This window comes from Micromys minutus (assembly GCF_963924665.1).
Source record: "Micromys minutus genome assembly, chromosome: 30".
Taxonomy (NCBI): Eukaryota; Metazoa; Chordata; class Mammalia; order Rodentia; family Muridae; genus Micromys; species Micromys minutus.
The window spans coordinates 32,046,212-32,060,892 of NC_137965.1; the positions used below are offsets into that span (position 1 = coordinate 32,046,212).

General features: G+C 52.3%; 1 protein-coding gene across 2 annotated transcripts; it reads right to left on the minus strand.

The window, feature by feature from the left end:
• Nucleotides 1-912: 912 nt before the first annotated feature.
• Nucleotides 913-14,364, minus strand: EPS8L1 (EPS8 signaling adaptor L1; the record flags this gene model as incomplete). 2 transcript variants are annotated; one of them, XM_080941490.1, is made up of 19 exons in its annotated part: nucleotides 913-1,007; nucleotides 1,115-1,247; nucleotides 1,507-1,681; nucleotides 1,799-1,904; nucleotides 2,065-2,196; nucleotides 2,288-2,417; nucleotides 4,563-4,591; nucleotides 4,701-4,842; nucleotides 6,152-6,300; nucleotides 6,401-6,475; nucleotides 6,579-6,667; nucleotides 6,858-6,984; nucleotides 7,274-7,535; nucleotides 7,895-7,977; nucleotides 8,246-8,395; nucleotides 8,636-8,797; nucleotides 9,419-9,477; nucleotides 10,783-10,823; nucleotides 14,348-14,364. In XM_080941490.1, the coding sequence occupies 19 exons, from the start codon at nucleotides 14,362-14,364 to the stop codon at nucleotides 921-923; spliced, it is 2,148 nt and encodes a 715-aa protein (XP_080797616.1). In that variant the 3' UTR covers nucleotides 913-920. The 2 variants fall into 2 exon arrangements, with proteins under 2 accessions (XP_080797616.1, XP_080797615.1); XM_080941489.1 differs by having other exon boundaries at nucleotides 1,799-1,907.
• Nucleotides 14,365-14,681: the final 317 nt, after the last annotated feature.

Consider the following 14,681-nt stretch of genomic DNA (forward strand, 5'->3'; position numbering starts at 1 on the left):
AGAGGTCGACTGCACTGATGGGACTCTTGGAAGTGTTTAGGATACAAGGAGAAGCGCCACGGTAGGAAAATGAAGACCTTAGGGATATCTAGTCTGAATGAGGAAACCAGCTCTTATCTGTCACCTCAATAAACCGGATAAACTACAGGACTTGGCAGGGAGGAAGTTCTTGAGGGGACTGGAAGACCCAAGAGCCTACAGCATGCCCAGGCAACATCCAGATATCCATAGCTGGATCCTCGGTGGCTGGCACAGGCATCCCTGGCATGCAGGCGAGCTGAGCCAGAATGATGGACGCTGCTCCAACCAGCAGAAGCAGTAAGTGCGAAATGCCTGTGATTGAAGGGATTGGCCTAAAATAGAGTGGGAGGAGACACACCCCGGCCTCCGTGTTCGAAAGGAAAATTCCAGGTCTCATGCTAGGTGACACGACCAAGAACAGCGAGGAGCCAGGAAAGGGTTTTGGACTAGAGATCGTAGGTAGTGCTAGAGTGAGGGTAGGCTGGCGCTTAAGAGGAAGCCTGGGTTGGAATCTCCAGGTTTATGGAGAGAAAATAAGGGGTGTCTCCTAGAGAGATTTCTGGCTCCTTGGTAGCCGACAAGAGAGGGGGACAGCAGGTGGACATAGCCTAAAAGGAGGCTGTTTATAGTGCATCACAGCGCACAGGGCCGTCATTGAGCCTCTTGGACGTGCCTCTCTGGTAGTGTCTATACTCCGTCCCCTTCCCTGTTCCCGTCAGTCTGTCTGGAAGGGTTCGGGTCAGCAGTGTCAGTGCAGTCTGCCCGCCAGGATAGCGGGGAAACCCAGGGTGGGCGATTCTTTATGGCATCTACTGGCGATGGGGAGGAGTCTGGCGACTGTTGTCCTACGGGGCGCTGGGAACCCCACCGTCTCATCACGTTTTGTGAACGAGCCAAAATCAAATGACTTCTGTTTTGGTCTCGCCTTCTACTTTTTTCTTTTGCTTCTCCATCACGGCCTCCAACTCAGACACTTTTTCTCTGTCCTTGGAGGATGAGGTGAAAATCAAGACCTGAGTATGTGAATCCTGGGCAACGCCCCCCTCCTCGCACCCCTACCCCCGCCTTGCCCAGGCCTGGGCGATTCTCTCACCTCCAGCAGCGCGCGCTGCACAGTGACTTGGCTGTACACTCTCGCTCCTTCCTCGGGACACACCGCCCGCAACTCTTCCTTTTGCAGCGAGAAGAGCTGTGCGCCAGTCAGCACGCCGAGCGCATCCACAGTCCTAAGAAGGCAGCAGGGGCCATCACAGCTCAAACGCCTTCAGCCCCACCAATCATATCACAGCCACCTAGCTGCTTCTCCAATCAGAGCTCTCAAGCAAGGGAGTAGGGCGGGGAGACTCAGAAAAGGAATGCTCTTCCCGTAGTCTCTGTCATTGAGCGTTGTAAATTGCCCCAGTTTCCCCGCTCCGACCCCTAGACCAATTGAAACCTCAACTTCCATTGTTACTCTCTGTAGAGTAGCAGCGGGACCCCACTCACCCGGAGCTAAAGCCCTTGGTCTGCAGCCAGGCACGGACCACCGAGGCCTCAGAGCGCGGGCTGAGCTGGGGCTCCGGGGCTCGGGGTCCCGGGGTTACCCGGCTGGGACCCGAACGGCCCAGAGCCAGGCGCGCCTGCAGCTCCTCGTTGACACAAAGCATCTGGGAGAATTTCTCTGCAGGGGGGAAACCGTGAAGGAGGGAGTGGGCACTCAGGGTGCCCGCAGGGATTCGGGTGGAGCCTGAAAAGTGAAGACAAGAATCACTTCCCAGAGTGACTCTCCAGTACTCACCCTTCTCGCTGGGGTCCATACTGTTTAGACTGTCGCAACTGTCCCACTGGGGCCGCATCTGAGTGGGGGCTGGAGCTGGGGCAGGTGGGGGAGGAGGTGTGCTAGTCTCCTGGAAGGGAACGAAGTGGGGAGAGACAGAGACAGAGATAAGCTTTCACCCCTTTCTCAAAAACGGAACACTCAGTTTCCCAAGTAGTACCCTTCACACCTAATTTTCTTAGTCCGCATCCCCAGGACCCTGAAGAAGCAAGAATATGCGGACTTACTAGGTTTCTTGTGGGACTTTGGCTGCGGTGCACCTGAGGTCCAGGGTGGGGTGTCAGGATATTATAGGGTACATAGCCCTCTTGTCCCTGATGGTTCCGAACCTTCCACCATTTGCGCCTGTCATCCAGGACCTAGGTGGAATAAGCAGAAAATGTGTGCCCTAGTTCCATGCGTCTATGCAGAACCGGCCAATTCCAGGGTCCTAGGCCCCACACAGCTAACCTCCAACACATCTCGGTGCTTGACAGACAGCTCGCTGCCGTTTCGGGCCTGGAAGTCATAATTACACAGAACCCATTTTCTGGCTTTCTCTTCTGACTGGGACTCAGTTTCCAGTTCTGGATCTTGATGACTAGGGAAAATGAAATGGGTAGGAGGTAAGGAGGGAGCCAGCCTCGATGGTCTGGATTGTAAATTGCTAATGTGAGGTGGGGTTAGAGCTAAGCAGGGGCCAGAGCAAGGTCCCAGGTTAATATGTTAATGCAGTCTTGACATGGAGTCACAGCTTAAATATAGTTGGCTCATTTCCTTGCCTGGCACCATGCAGTAAACATGATGTATTATGATTACTGTTTAATTCTTTATGGGGTGGTAGGGATTGAACCCTGGGCCTTGTGCATGCTAAGGAAGTACTTTACTTCTGAGCCACACCGCAGACAGTTGAACCATGGCCACAATCCTTCACTGGTTGGATTCTAGGCAAGAATTCTACCATTAAGCCACACTCCCAACCCCTCACTACCGGCTTCTCAGGCAATCACTCTACTCCTGAGCCCCCAAACCGTTACTGGTAGATTCTAGGTAAACGCTCTGTCACTGAGCTACAGTCCAGCCTCTGTTTTATTTTATGTAGAGATGTATTTGTCTGTGTGTAGGTCTGCACACAATTTGTGAGCCTGGTGCCTGCAGAGACCTAAGAGAGTGTTGGATCCCCTGAAACTGAAGTTATAGGTGGTTAGGAGCTGCACGTATGGGTGATGGGAATTGAGTCCTGGTCCTCGGGAAGAACAGCTAGTGCTCTTAACTAAGCCATTTCTCTAGCCCCGCCCAGGCTTTTAAAAAATTTTTTTATTTTTTATTTTTTATTTTTTAAATTTTGAGGCAAGGCCTTGCTGCTTTGCACAGGCTGGCCTTTGAGCTCACTCTGTAGTCCAGATAGGCCCAGAACATTTGATCCTCCTGCTTCATGCTTTTGAGTAGCAAGGATGACAGGATTTGAGAAATGGAATTATGGCCATTAGTTTGCTTTTTATAGGGAAGGAACTGAGGTACAGTATAGTTATGGTCAGGACTAGAAAGAAAGGTGAAACCTAGTTGGCCCCTGGCAGTCCTTGCCAGGGTCACTCTGATGCAGCTAGGTTTGAACTCGAGTTAAGCCCACGGCCTTGAGCTCTCTGTAAACCACTCACAGTACCAGAGACTTCTCACATTTCCAGGCAAAGAAACTACAGCCAGAGAAGGTAAGTAAAAAGCTGGAGGTGCCTAGTCTGAGATTCAGAAGCAGGTAGACAGAGAAAAGGGTCCTGCAACACCAGATAGCTTGGGGGATGGTTGGCTCTGGCCCCCCAACAAGAGAGACCTCATCCCAAATCAGGCCTACCTGTGGAAGGGAGAGGGGGGCTCTTCAGGGTCTTGGCACCCCCTGTGTGGGGCTGACAGCTCCCAGTTTGCCGTCCCTGCTGAGACCCTCTGCTGAGGCCTCACTTAGACCCCCATTCCTCTCCAGCCTTTTGTTCTCAATCACACCCACTCCCCACAGTCTTGATCTTTATTTGCCCAAGGATTCTAGAGTTGTGACCCCTCTCCATCACTGTCCTCCCCTGGATCTACAAACCCACAGCTTCCACAATTTGTTAGAACCATCAGTTTAGGTCCCTAGTTCCCTCTTTCCCAGCAAAGTAGGCAGGAGTCCAGGTCTTGACCTTCAATTCCCTAAATCTTTTAAGCTCTGCTAGGGGTCCAGTTTGCCCCTGGTAGGTGCTGTTTCTTTGAGCATTAGGAAGTCAGAAGAATCATCTCAGTGGCCCAGAGATGCCAGCACTTTCTAATGTTTTATCAAACCTGTCCCCAGCTTCTCCAAGTATCAACCCTGCTTTTAAGGTCTTTATCTTTTCCTAACATCCAGTATTCTGTGCTCTCAGGACCCAAGCATGATGCTTTCCCTGGTTCCAGAACACCAAACTGCACTTTTTCAGTTTTCTGAGACACTGGTGTCCAAGCCCTTAGACACACGCATTCTTAGCACCTAGCACTCACAGCTTCAGGAATCTAAGCCTCCAGTCCCTCTTCCCTTGGACCTACAGATCTGCCCCCCCCCACTCCTACCCCCACCCTAACCCCAGCCCTGCCTCTTCACCACCTCACCCACCTGCAAAGAGCCGGGAAAGCAGAGGGGAAAAAAAGACAAGAAAAAAGGAAAGAGTCGAGTCAGCACCAGGGTGACCCGGGACTCAGTCCTCCCAACCCCGCTCCTGGCCGCATTGCAGCGGACACTCACCCATTGACCGCGACCTGGGGGGCGCTTTGCTGCGGGAAGTAAGAGAGCTTGGGGTCAGACAGGCTAGATCTCAGACTTCCTGGCTCACCCCTGTGGTGCGGATAGGAGGAGCTTAGTGCTCTGACAGTTCAGCCTTACCTGCCTGCGCCGCTTCTCATGTTGTAGCTGTTTTTCCACCGGGTCCTCCCAGGGGCGGCCCTGCGGGTCAGTGGCCGGAGGCTCCCAGCCGTTGCAGAATTCCGGACTGTATGGAGACCCTTCTTCAGGGGGCAGCTCCACTCTGTAGTCAGGGACCCATCCGAAGGTTAGGCCAAACCAACGCAAGGGCATTATTTCACATTTCTCTCTTCCTGCAAACCTGGTTCTATCCTCACAATTCCTAACACCAATCTCTCATTGTCTGCTTCTCCCTCTAAGCCCCACTCAGTACATTATATTTCTTTCTTTTAAAAAAAAAAAAAAAAGCCAGGAGGTAGTGGCGCATGCCTTTGATCCCAGCAATTGATCCCAGAAGCAGGATCTCTGAGCTCAAGGCCAGCAAGTCCACAGAGAGTTCCAGGACAGCTAGAGCTATACAGAGAAACCTTGTCTCAGAAACAAGCAAACAAACAAATATTTTATGTGTACAATGGTTTGCTTGCGTGTATGTAACTGTGTGTACCATATGTGAACCTGGTGCTCACGGAGGACAGAAGAGGGCACTGGAGTTACAGACATTTGTGGGTGCTAGTAATCAAACCCAGGTTCCCCAGAAGAGCAGTGTGTGCCTTAAGCACCCATTAATTATATTTCTAAACACACCGACACACTTCCCGCAGACTGGCGCTAATGTGCTTCCTGTTTTGGAGGGTGGAAAGTCTTCACAGTTCTGATAGCCCAGGCTAGCCTGGAGCTAGCCTTTCAGACTAGACTGGCCTTGACTTTCAGACATTTTCTTATTTCCGAAGTGTTTGACTACATAAAATATTTATCTATTTGCTTATCGTGAGTGTATGGGTGAGTGCATGTGGAAGTCAGAGGACAATTTTGTGGCAGCAAATATCTTTGTCTATAACTACGTAAATTCCTGTAGAAACCCACACCTCCAAAGCCCCCATTTTTGTGACAGGATCTCTAGCTTGCTTCCTAGTGAGGGGTACTCTTCAGCTTTTGATCTTCTTGTCACCCACCAAGAGCTAGGATGACAGCTGTGGGCCACTGCCCAAGCTTCTAGCTACATTCTCAACACATACATCGATCCTTCTGGCCCTTTGACTCACTCCCAGGCTCGGGCTCCGCCTCCTCCCGGAAACTCCTAGCACAGACTTCCTTTCATCTTCAAAACTATAGGCTACACCTCCTATGCGTCCCACAATCCCATTCACCTAGGCAGTGCTCCTTGTCCTGTGCAGTCTGGCTCTAAATTCTCTAAGCCCCCACCATTTGCTTCAAACCGACTATCTGATTCGACGTTAAAGTTTTCCTTCACGCTAATTTTTGAGCCCCTTTTCGAATTGAATCCTGCCTGGCCTTTATCTTAAGTCCCGTTCCCTCCTGAAATTTAGCAACATCCCGCAGCCAAGCCTCTACACTCCGGTTTTCCTTCTCACCCTGGGCGGGTCCAGGAGTCCCCCAGCGAGGTCCATAGCTCATTTTCACGAGGAGTGACATTGTCGCGGAGCAGAGCCACAGCCTCCAACGTCAACTGAGGTCGTCGCACACTCCTCGCGAACTCAGGGCCGCCTGAAGTGTTCACAATCTACCAGGCCAAAAGAAATGAGCATGCCAAGACCTTCTTGAAGTCGAATCTCAATCCTTCTAAAGCAGGAGAGCCCCGAGGGGCTGAGAGCGAGTCTCACCATCTGCAGAGGTCCGAACAGAAAGTGCAGCAGCTCTGGAGAGGAGGGGTTGGCGATGTTGCCCCGCAACCGGGCCTGGAGTGAAAAGAGGTCGTTTAATATTAGTGCACGAATGATGGATGGTCCAGAGTCACAGTGCCCTCACTCCACCGATGTCCAGCAATGGATGCATCCTCACCAGCAGACTGAAGGCGTATTTGATTTTCTGAAGCACGTCGGTGTATTCAGCCTCCGTGGGTGGCTTGGCCCTCAGTGTCAGCAGGCCCTCTGTGGGTAGGGAGCAGGCGAGGTGGTGGGGACACCAGGAAAGCATTAGAAAATAGTTCCAAAGTGTAAACACTCAAACAGATGGTCTTAGGAAGTCAGACCTGGCTGGTGGTGGGAGGCTCCAGGGAGAGAGGATATTTGGGCATTATTCAGGAAAGTGTGTTCTCATTCCACGAGGAGGCCCCCTTACCTCCGGCAGCTCGGCGTCGTGTCCGGCGGCCTCGCTCGCGGTGCTCCAAAACCCGGGTCGCCTCTGCTGACTTTTGCAGTCTGGATACAAAACTCTCCACGTCGTCAAACACGTGGTTCAGGATATCCTGCCGTAAGCAAGAGGGTCGCAGACTCTGGTCTAGGTCCAGGGGTCCAATTTGAACTCCTAGACACACCCCGTATTTCAGGCCACGTCCACAACTGGAGCAGTGGGTGGTCTATATTAAAAACTCTAACCACACTTCTAGAATTTAGTCCCACCCCAGACTCAGCATCTTGTCAGCTAGTCCCAGCTGGATGTGCCATGTTCTTAAATCTCGCGTCCCACACTCCAAGTCTGACTTGATTGTCAGGGGAATCCTTTTCCCCAAGCTGGTGCTTCTCACGTATGCTCACCACATCCCGCTCCGCCTGCAGACCCGCCAGCTCAGGACCCCTTGGGCCCAGGTCCGGGGAGGTAGGATCAGCGTTGCTAGTTGTGCGCACTGGGTCGGGTTTTCTCGATTCCTCCGTCTCTGGAATTGGCTCCACTTGGGGTCGCCCGCGGACCGCGGATGGCTCTACTGTGTTGATCACCGCGCGGACCGACGGGCGACGCTGTAAGGGCGGGGTCTCTGCTCCTGGAGAGGCGCCGCGTCGCAGCTCCTCCTGCGTCGCCCTGAATAAAGAGAAGGGGGAAACCGAGGCTGGAGCAACCGATGGAACCAGGAAGAGAGACGGGGTCAAACGAAGGCTGGACAATTCATAAGGAGAAACTGGATACGGAGACGGAGAAACCAAAGACCAAGGAAGGCGAAAGCAGAGGATTGGGGCGGGGCGGTCACCTTGTCTGGGAGGTACAGGCAAGACCCGGCCAAGGCTAACTTGTGACCACATTTAACACTCTAGGCTGTTCGTATCGAGCTCATTTCTTAGCTGAGGAGGCTGAAGTCCATAGATGGTTTCTGTTTGCTTGTTTGTTTGTTTTCTTGTTTTTTTCCCCAGAGCGCTCTGCGTCTGCTTCCCCCTTCTCCTCACCTGAGTGCTGCCGCTCTGCGTTCCCCACGTCCGGAGCGGTAGTTCTGCAGAGCCCCTTGGATGTCCTCACGGATCAGCTCCGCCTGCCAATAATACTTTAAGATCTCCCCTCTTACGCCCCACCCATTGCCTGCCCAGGCCTCTTTCTTGTTCTCAGTGATTTGCCTCCGACTGTCTTGGGGGAACCCGGTGGACCCTCATCTTGGTTCTGCTCCCAGAGCATCCTTCCCGTATTTTTAACCTGCTCTCCTAGGCCACGCCTCTCTGCTTGCCACAGGCTCCGCCCCAAACATAGGAGCCCCGCCTCTGATCCTCTCCAAGAAAAAGCGACCTGGAGCCACGCCCACTCACCCCCAGGAGCAGGCCCTGGAAGAAATGGACGTCTGGCTGTGCGCGCTCTGGCTCTTGGCACACCAGGAGCAGCAACGAGCGACTCCGTCCTCGGGGCATCACCGCGTCGCAGCGTACGATGGCGTCGAGAGGATATGACTCTAGTTCCTCCTGCAGGATGGGGCGGCAGGGTAAACGGAGGCACAGAGTTCTATTACTACTAGAGCAGTGCCCAGGACTTGGAGCAAGGCGACCGCAAAGAGTTCTGGGGCCTAGAAATAACACCGCGTTTAGTAACAGAGGCTCCAAAAGACAGTTTGCCAAAGTTCACAAGGGAAGGAAGCTTTGGAGCCAAGATTCACCCTTAGATCTCAGCCCCATTTCTTTTCCCACCCAAGTGCTCCCTGTCACCTTGGAGACCGGATCAAGCAGAGTGACATGACCAGGTGACACTCTCAGTAGCATCTCCTGTGCCCAGACACGCCCCTGGCTGTCCATGACTGCCAGCTTTCTGGAAGCATCTTCCACAGTGTGCACGCCGTCTTCCTCCCCCAAGCAGAAGGTGACCAGGTGCTGGAAGGAGAAAAAGAACGTAGTTGAGTCCCAGGCAATGCCAAGCTGGTGCTGGGTCGGCTAAGGGCCTCTGGAGGCAGTTCCAGTTCAGCCTAGCCCTGGGATGCTTTCCTTAGACACTTTAAGTCCAGACCTCAATCCTCCCTCAGAAAGAACCCGGATTCTAGGTTTCAGCTGTCCTCCGGATCCAGAAGACATTAACAACAATAACAAACAAACAAACACCAAAAAAAAAAAAAAAAAAAATCCACCCCAGCACTGCTTCGATTTCCTTTCAATCAGGCCATTTTCGAACCAAGATTGAGGCAACACGTAATAAGGATTGAACCCTGTTAGGTGCCATCTCTGCTTTGCACTGTGATGCCTCACACGGTCTACAGCACTGGGATGGCTCTGAGACCTGACAGAACTGAGTTCTCAGACAGTGAGGACAGATGTCCTAGAGTCTTTTCCTTCTTTCCTTCCTTCCTCCATCCTTTTCTCCTTCTCTCCCTTTCTTATTTAGTCACTTTACATCCTGATTGTTGCCCCTGCCCCCAACCCTTGTTTGCAAAAGCCCTGTCACTGCAGGCTCACCTCTCCCCAAGAAACTTCTTAGGAAAACACAGACCCCAGACTCACATTGACATGATACTGGGACACATCAGCCATAACCACAGTGGAGTAACGTTTCCTCTGCTCTAAGAAGGTGAAAGAGGAGAAAATGCATGCAGGAGTCAGACTGCAGCCTTGCACCTTAGACCCTGACCCCAGCCCACCTCCTTCAGACCCAGGATCTCTGACCCCAGCCCTCCTCCCTCGGACCCAGGACCTCTGACCCCAGCTCTCCTCCCTCAGACCCAGAACCCCTGACCCCAGCCCACCTCCTTCAGACCCAGGATCTCTGACCCCAGCCCTCCTCCCTCAGACCCAGGATCTCTGACCCCAGCCCTCCTCCCTCAGACCCAGGATCTCTGACCCCAGCTCTCCTCCCTCAGACCCAGAACCCCTGACCCCAGCCCTCCTCCCTCGGACCCAGGACCCCTGACTCCAGCCCTCCTCCCTCAGACCCAGGACCCCTGACCCCAGCCCTCCTCCCTCAGACCCAGAACCCCTGACCCAGCCCTCCTCCCTCAGACCCAGGAGCCCAGACCCCAGCCCTCCTCCCTCAGACCCAGGATCTCTGACCCCAGCCCTCCTCCCTCAGACCCAGGAGCCCAGACCCCAGCCCTCCTCCCTCAGACCCAGGATCTCTGACCCCAGCCCTCCTCCCTCAGACCCATGACCCCTGACCCCAGCCCTCCTCCCTCAGACCCAGGATCTCTGACCCCAGCCCTCCTCCCTCAGACTCAGGATCTCTGACCTCAGCCCTCCTCCCTCAGACCCAGGATCTCTGACCCCAGCCCTCCTCCCTCGGACCCATGACCCCTGACCCCAGCCCTCCTCCCTCAGACCCAGGATCTCTGACCCCAGCCCTCCTCCCTCAGACCCAGGAGCCCAGACCCCAGCCCTCCTCCCTCAGACCCAGGATCTCTGACCCCAGCCCTCCTCCCTCAGACCCAGGACCCCTGACCCCAGCCCTCCTCCCTCAGACCCAGGAGCCCAGACCCCAGCCCTCCTCCCTCAGACCCAGGATCTCTGACCCCAGCCCTCCTCCCTCGGACCCATGACCCCTGACCCCAGCACTCCTCCCTCAGACCCAGGATTTCTGACCCCAGCCCTCCTCCCTCAGACCCAGGATCTCTGACCCCAGCCCTCCTCCCTCAGACCCAGGATCTCTGACCCCAGCCCTCCTCCCTCAGACCCAGGATCTCTGACCCCAGCCCTCCTCCCTCAGACCCAGGATCTCTGACCCCAGCCCTCCTCCCTCGGACCCAGGACCCCTGACCCCAGCCCTCCTCTCTTAGATCCAAGAGTTCATATTCTGTCTCCTCCTCCTCAGACTCAAGACCACCCACAATTCTCCCAAGAGCCTTGCTCTTGTTCTCCTTCACCCCCAGGCTCACCATAGATAGACTTTGCACTTGGTTTGGGTGCAGCTTCAGGCCTGGTGAAGAGAAGAAAGGGGGGGATTAGAAGGATGGTGGGGCTGGGAATAGACCCTGCAGAAATGCATCAGGGAGGCTAATGGAGAGCCATGGAAGCTTTGAGCAGGTGTTAGCAGGACACACTAGTGTTAAAGAAGATGGTATGGCATAAGCTGGGTGTAATCCCAGCAGTCAGGAGGCAGAGGCAGAAGGATCATTGTGAGTTCCAGGACAGCCAGGGCTGTTACACAGGACAACCCCATCTCAAAAAGAGAAAGAGAGAGAGAGAGAGAGAGAGAGAGAGAGAGAGAGATGATGTGACAATGTGTATGTGTGTGTGAGAAGCAGAAACCACTTTATCACACAGACCTGTATTCAAATATTCTGCCTCTCTCTTCTCTTACTCACTCTGAGATGGAGAACCCTACTTCCGTTCCAGGTGACCAGGCTAGGCTGCTCACAAGGCTGTGTAGCCTTGGCTGTTCTGAAACTCACTATGGTAGACCAGGCCTCAAACTCATAAATATCCTCCTGCCTCTGCCTCTCAGCTGCTGGAATTAAGAACATGCACCACTATGCCCAGCCCCCACACACTCCTTCTCTCTCTCTCTCTTAATAAAAATGCTTTTGCAATTTTGAGACAGGGTCTTGAAATCACTAAGTAGGTTAGGATGGTTCTTCCTGCCTCAACTGCTGGTGTACCGGGAATGCAGGCATACCCAGTGCCCAGTGTACCTGGAATGCAGGCGTGCAGATATACCCAGTGCTCCGTTAAACCTCACAGATCAGATGGGGGCTGGAGACTCGGCTCAGATGTTAAAACAGTTTATTGCCTTTCTAGGGGACCCTAATTCAGTTCTGGGAAACCAGGCCAAGCGGCTCACAACCACCTGTAATTCCAGGGGCAGTGTCACCCTTGTAGCCTATGCAGGCATATTCCTACCTCCACTCTCACACACGTCAGAGACACAGAGACAGTTAAGAAAGACTGCTGGCTAATCTTGGTTGTCAGCTCGACTACATGGGACATCAACTAAAACCCAAGTTGCTGGGATGTCTATGAGAGATTTCCTTACTTAGGTCATTTGATGAGGGGAAGATCCATCCTAAGTCTGGGTCACACCTGTGGTGGCAGCCACATAAAAGGACACAGAAGGACAAGTCTTTTTTGCCTGCTTGCCCTCACCCTTGATATCCATCTATCCTCCTGCTGAGGCCTTTCTTCATGTTAGAATAAAATTTTTCAGGATTTTAAAGTAGGCCAAAGATCAGTAACTCTCTAGGAGTTCCTGGGGGACCCCACTGTTCACAATGTATATTCATGTATATGTGTGTGTATTCATGTGTGTGTATTCACGTGTGTGTGTGTATTCATGTGTATGTGTGTGTTCATGTGTATGTGTGTTCGTGTGTGTGTGTATTCATGTATATGTGTGTATTCATGTGTATGTGTGTGTATTCATGTGTATGTGTGTGTGTTCATGTATATATGTGTATTCATGTGTATGTGTGTGTGTTCATGTGTATGTGTGTGTTCATATGTATGTGTGTTCGTGTGTGTGTGTGTGTGTGTGTGTGTGATTCTATCAGTTCAGTTCCTTTAGAGAACCCTGACTAATATAAACATGAAGGGCAGAGCCTGTGGTGGTTGGTGCACGCTCACAATCCCAGAACTCAGGAGACGGAGAAAAGATGATCTTTTTGAGTTTGAGACCAACCAGGGCTGAATAGTGAGACTCTGTCTCAAAAACAACAAACAAACAAACAAACAAAAACCCAGAACCAACAACAAAGCAAGAGTAAGGCCCTGTGAACAAAACAAAATACGACAGAAAAACAACGAACTGTCCTTGTGAGGCTTGTAGTCCTGCACAAACACAGCAAGAAGCCCTGACTAGGACGTACAGCAGACGCCGGGCTGGGGGCTGGCTGAGCAAACACAAGCGCTGCTCTTCCGAGGGCCCCGGGGCGGCTCCCTCAGGAAAACCACACCTGCTGCCGACTTCAGGCACTGCTCACGTACACAAACGGACAGACAGACAAATTAATAAAAACTAAAATAAATTTACAAAAACCCCAGTAACAACACTACAAGATTCTCGTAAAGGGACCTACCTGAGTTTCCCTGCTGTGACATATTATAGCATAGCATCGACCTGCTGTGACATATTATAGCATAGCATCGCCTGCTATGACATATTATAGTATAGCATCGACCTGCTGTGACATATTATAGTACAGCACCCGCCTGCTGTGACATATTATAGCATAGCATCGCCTGCTGTGACATATTATAGTATAGCATCGACCTGCTGTGACATATTATAGCATAGCATCGCCTGCTATGACATATTATAGTATAGCATCGACCTGCTGTGACATATTATAGTATAGCATTGACCTGCTGTGACATATTATAGCATAGCATCTACTTGCTGTGGCTGTTATACAAACTCAACCCAGTACGTAAAGTAATTTTTAGTCCCGGTAATAATTATTATTCTGATTATGGCAATGATGCTCAGAGCTTAGCACACAGTAGTTGCTCAATACATGGTGATTGATACAACAGCCTTCAGTAGCTGGAGCAGGCGTGAAATTATCTCCTTCCCTCCCACCATGGTTCAGACCTTCCCAGGCAAGTCATTCCCCATCTATTCCTGTGCCCAGTCTCCTCTTAAAATTACGACTTTCCAAAATTACAAAATTGCAATAAGTCTTTCTTGTTGTTGAGACAGTCACATGTAGCTCAGGCTGGCCTCAAAGCATAGGATGACTTTGAACTTCTGATCCTACTGCCTTTACATCCTACGTACTGGGAATGCAGGCACATTCCTCCACCACTTGTTTATTTATCTGTATGTTTTGGGTCTCACTATATAGCTATTCCTGCCTTGGGACTTGCTATAAAGAGCATGCTGCCCTTGAGCCTAAAGAGCTCTGCCTGCCTCTGCCTTGAATGCTGGGATTAATACTGTGCCCATGTCTTGTTTATGTGGTACTATGGATTAGACCCCAGTGTTTTATATTCAAGGCAAACACTGTAAGAGCTGAGGCGCATCCCCACTCCCTGTAGTTTCCTAAATCTCCATTTCTACCAGAAACACAGCAGGTCAGAGCTAGGCAGTCTGGTCTAGTCAGAGTTCGGCCTTTTGTCCGATCCTGCTTGTTGACTACATTTGATTACCACGGAGGAGGAGAGCTCACTACCTTCCAGGTGGAATTTCGTTTTCTTTCTGCTCCCGTCAGAGGGTCATGTTTAACACTAAGATAAGGATGGGGATGGTGGCAGCTGAGTGAGTCCTGTCCTGCATGACTCTGTCACCTCTCAAAAGACATCTCCATTCCCATTTCTCTAGAGGAGGTGCTGGGTACACCGAGGCAGAGAGAGTACCCACATTTACAACGGAACCCCTTCTGTCTGTGCCTAACCACAGGCTGGGCAGGGAGGGGAACATTCCTCACAAGTGTCTAGAGCCCGGCGGGATCTGCAGGTGTGGGGGAAGGGTGGAGGGGCTAGGGCAGCAGGGCAGGGGTTACTTACCCTGTGGTGGTGCTCATGGTGGCAAGATGAGGCGCTCTGTCTGCTTGGAGGTGCCTTGGGAGCTGGCAAAGGTGTGAGTGACAGACTTGGCTTCAGGCACATGATCCGGATCCAACCCTCCTCCCTCAGACAGGAGTCCAGGTCTCAGCCTGGCTCCTTCAGACAGGGATCCCTTCTTCAGACTCGGGAGTCAAGACCTGACCATTTCCCCTCACACCCAGCCCTCCTCCCTTAGACTTAAGAGCCCAGACCCCAGCCTCCTCCCTTAGATTTAAAAGCCCAGACCCCAGCCTCCTCCCTTAGATTTAAGAGCCCAGACCCCAGCCTCCTCCCT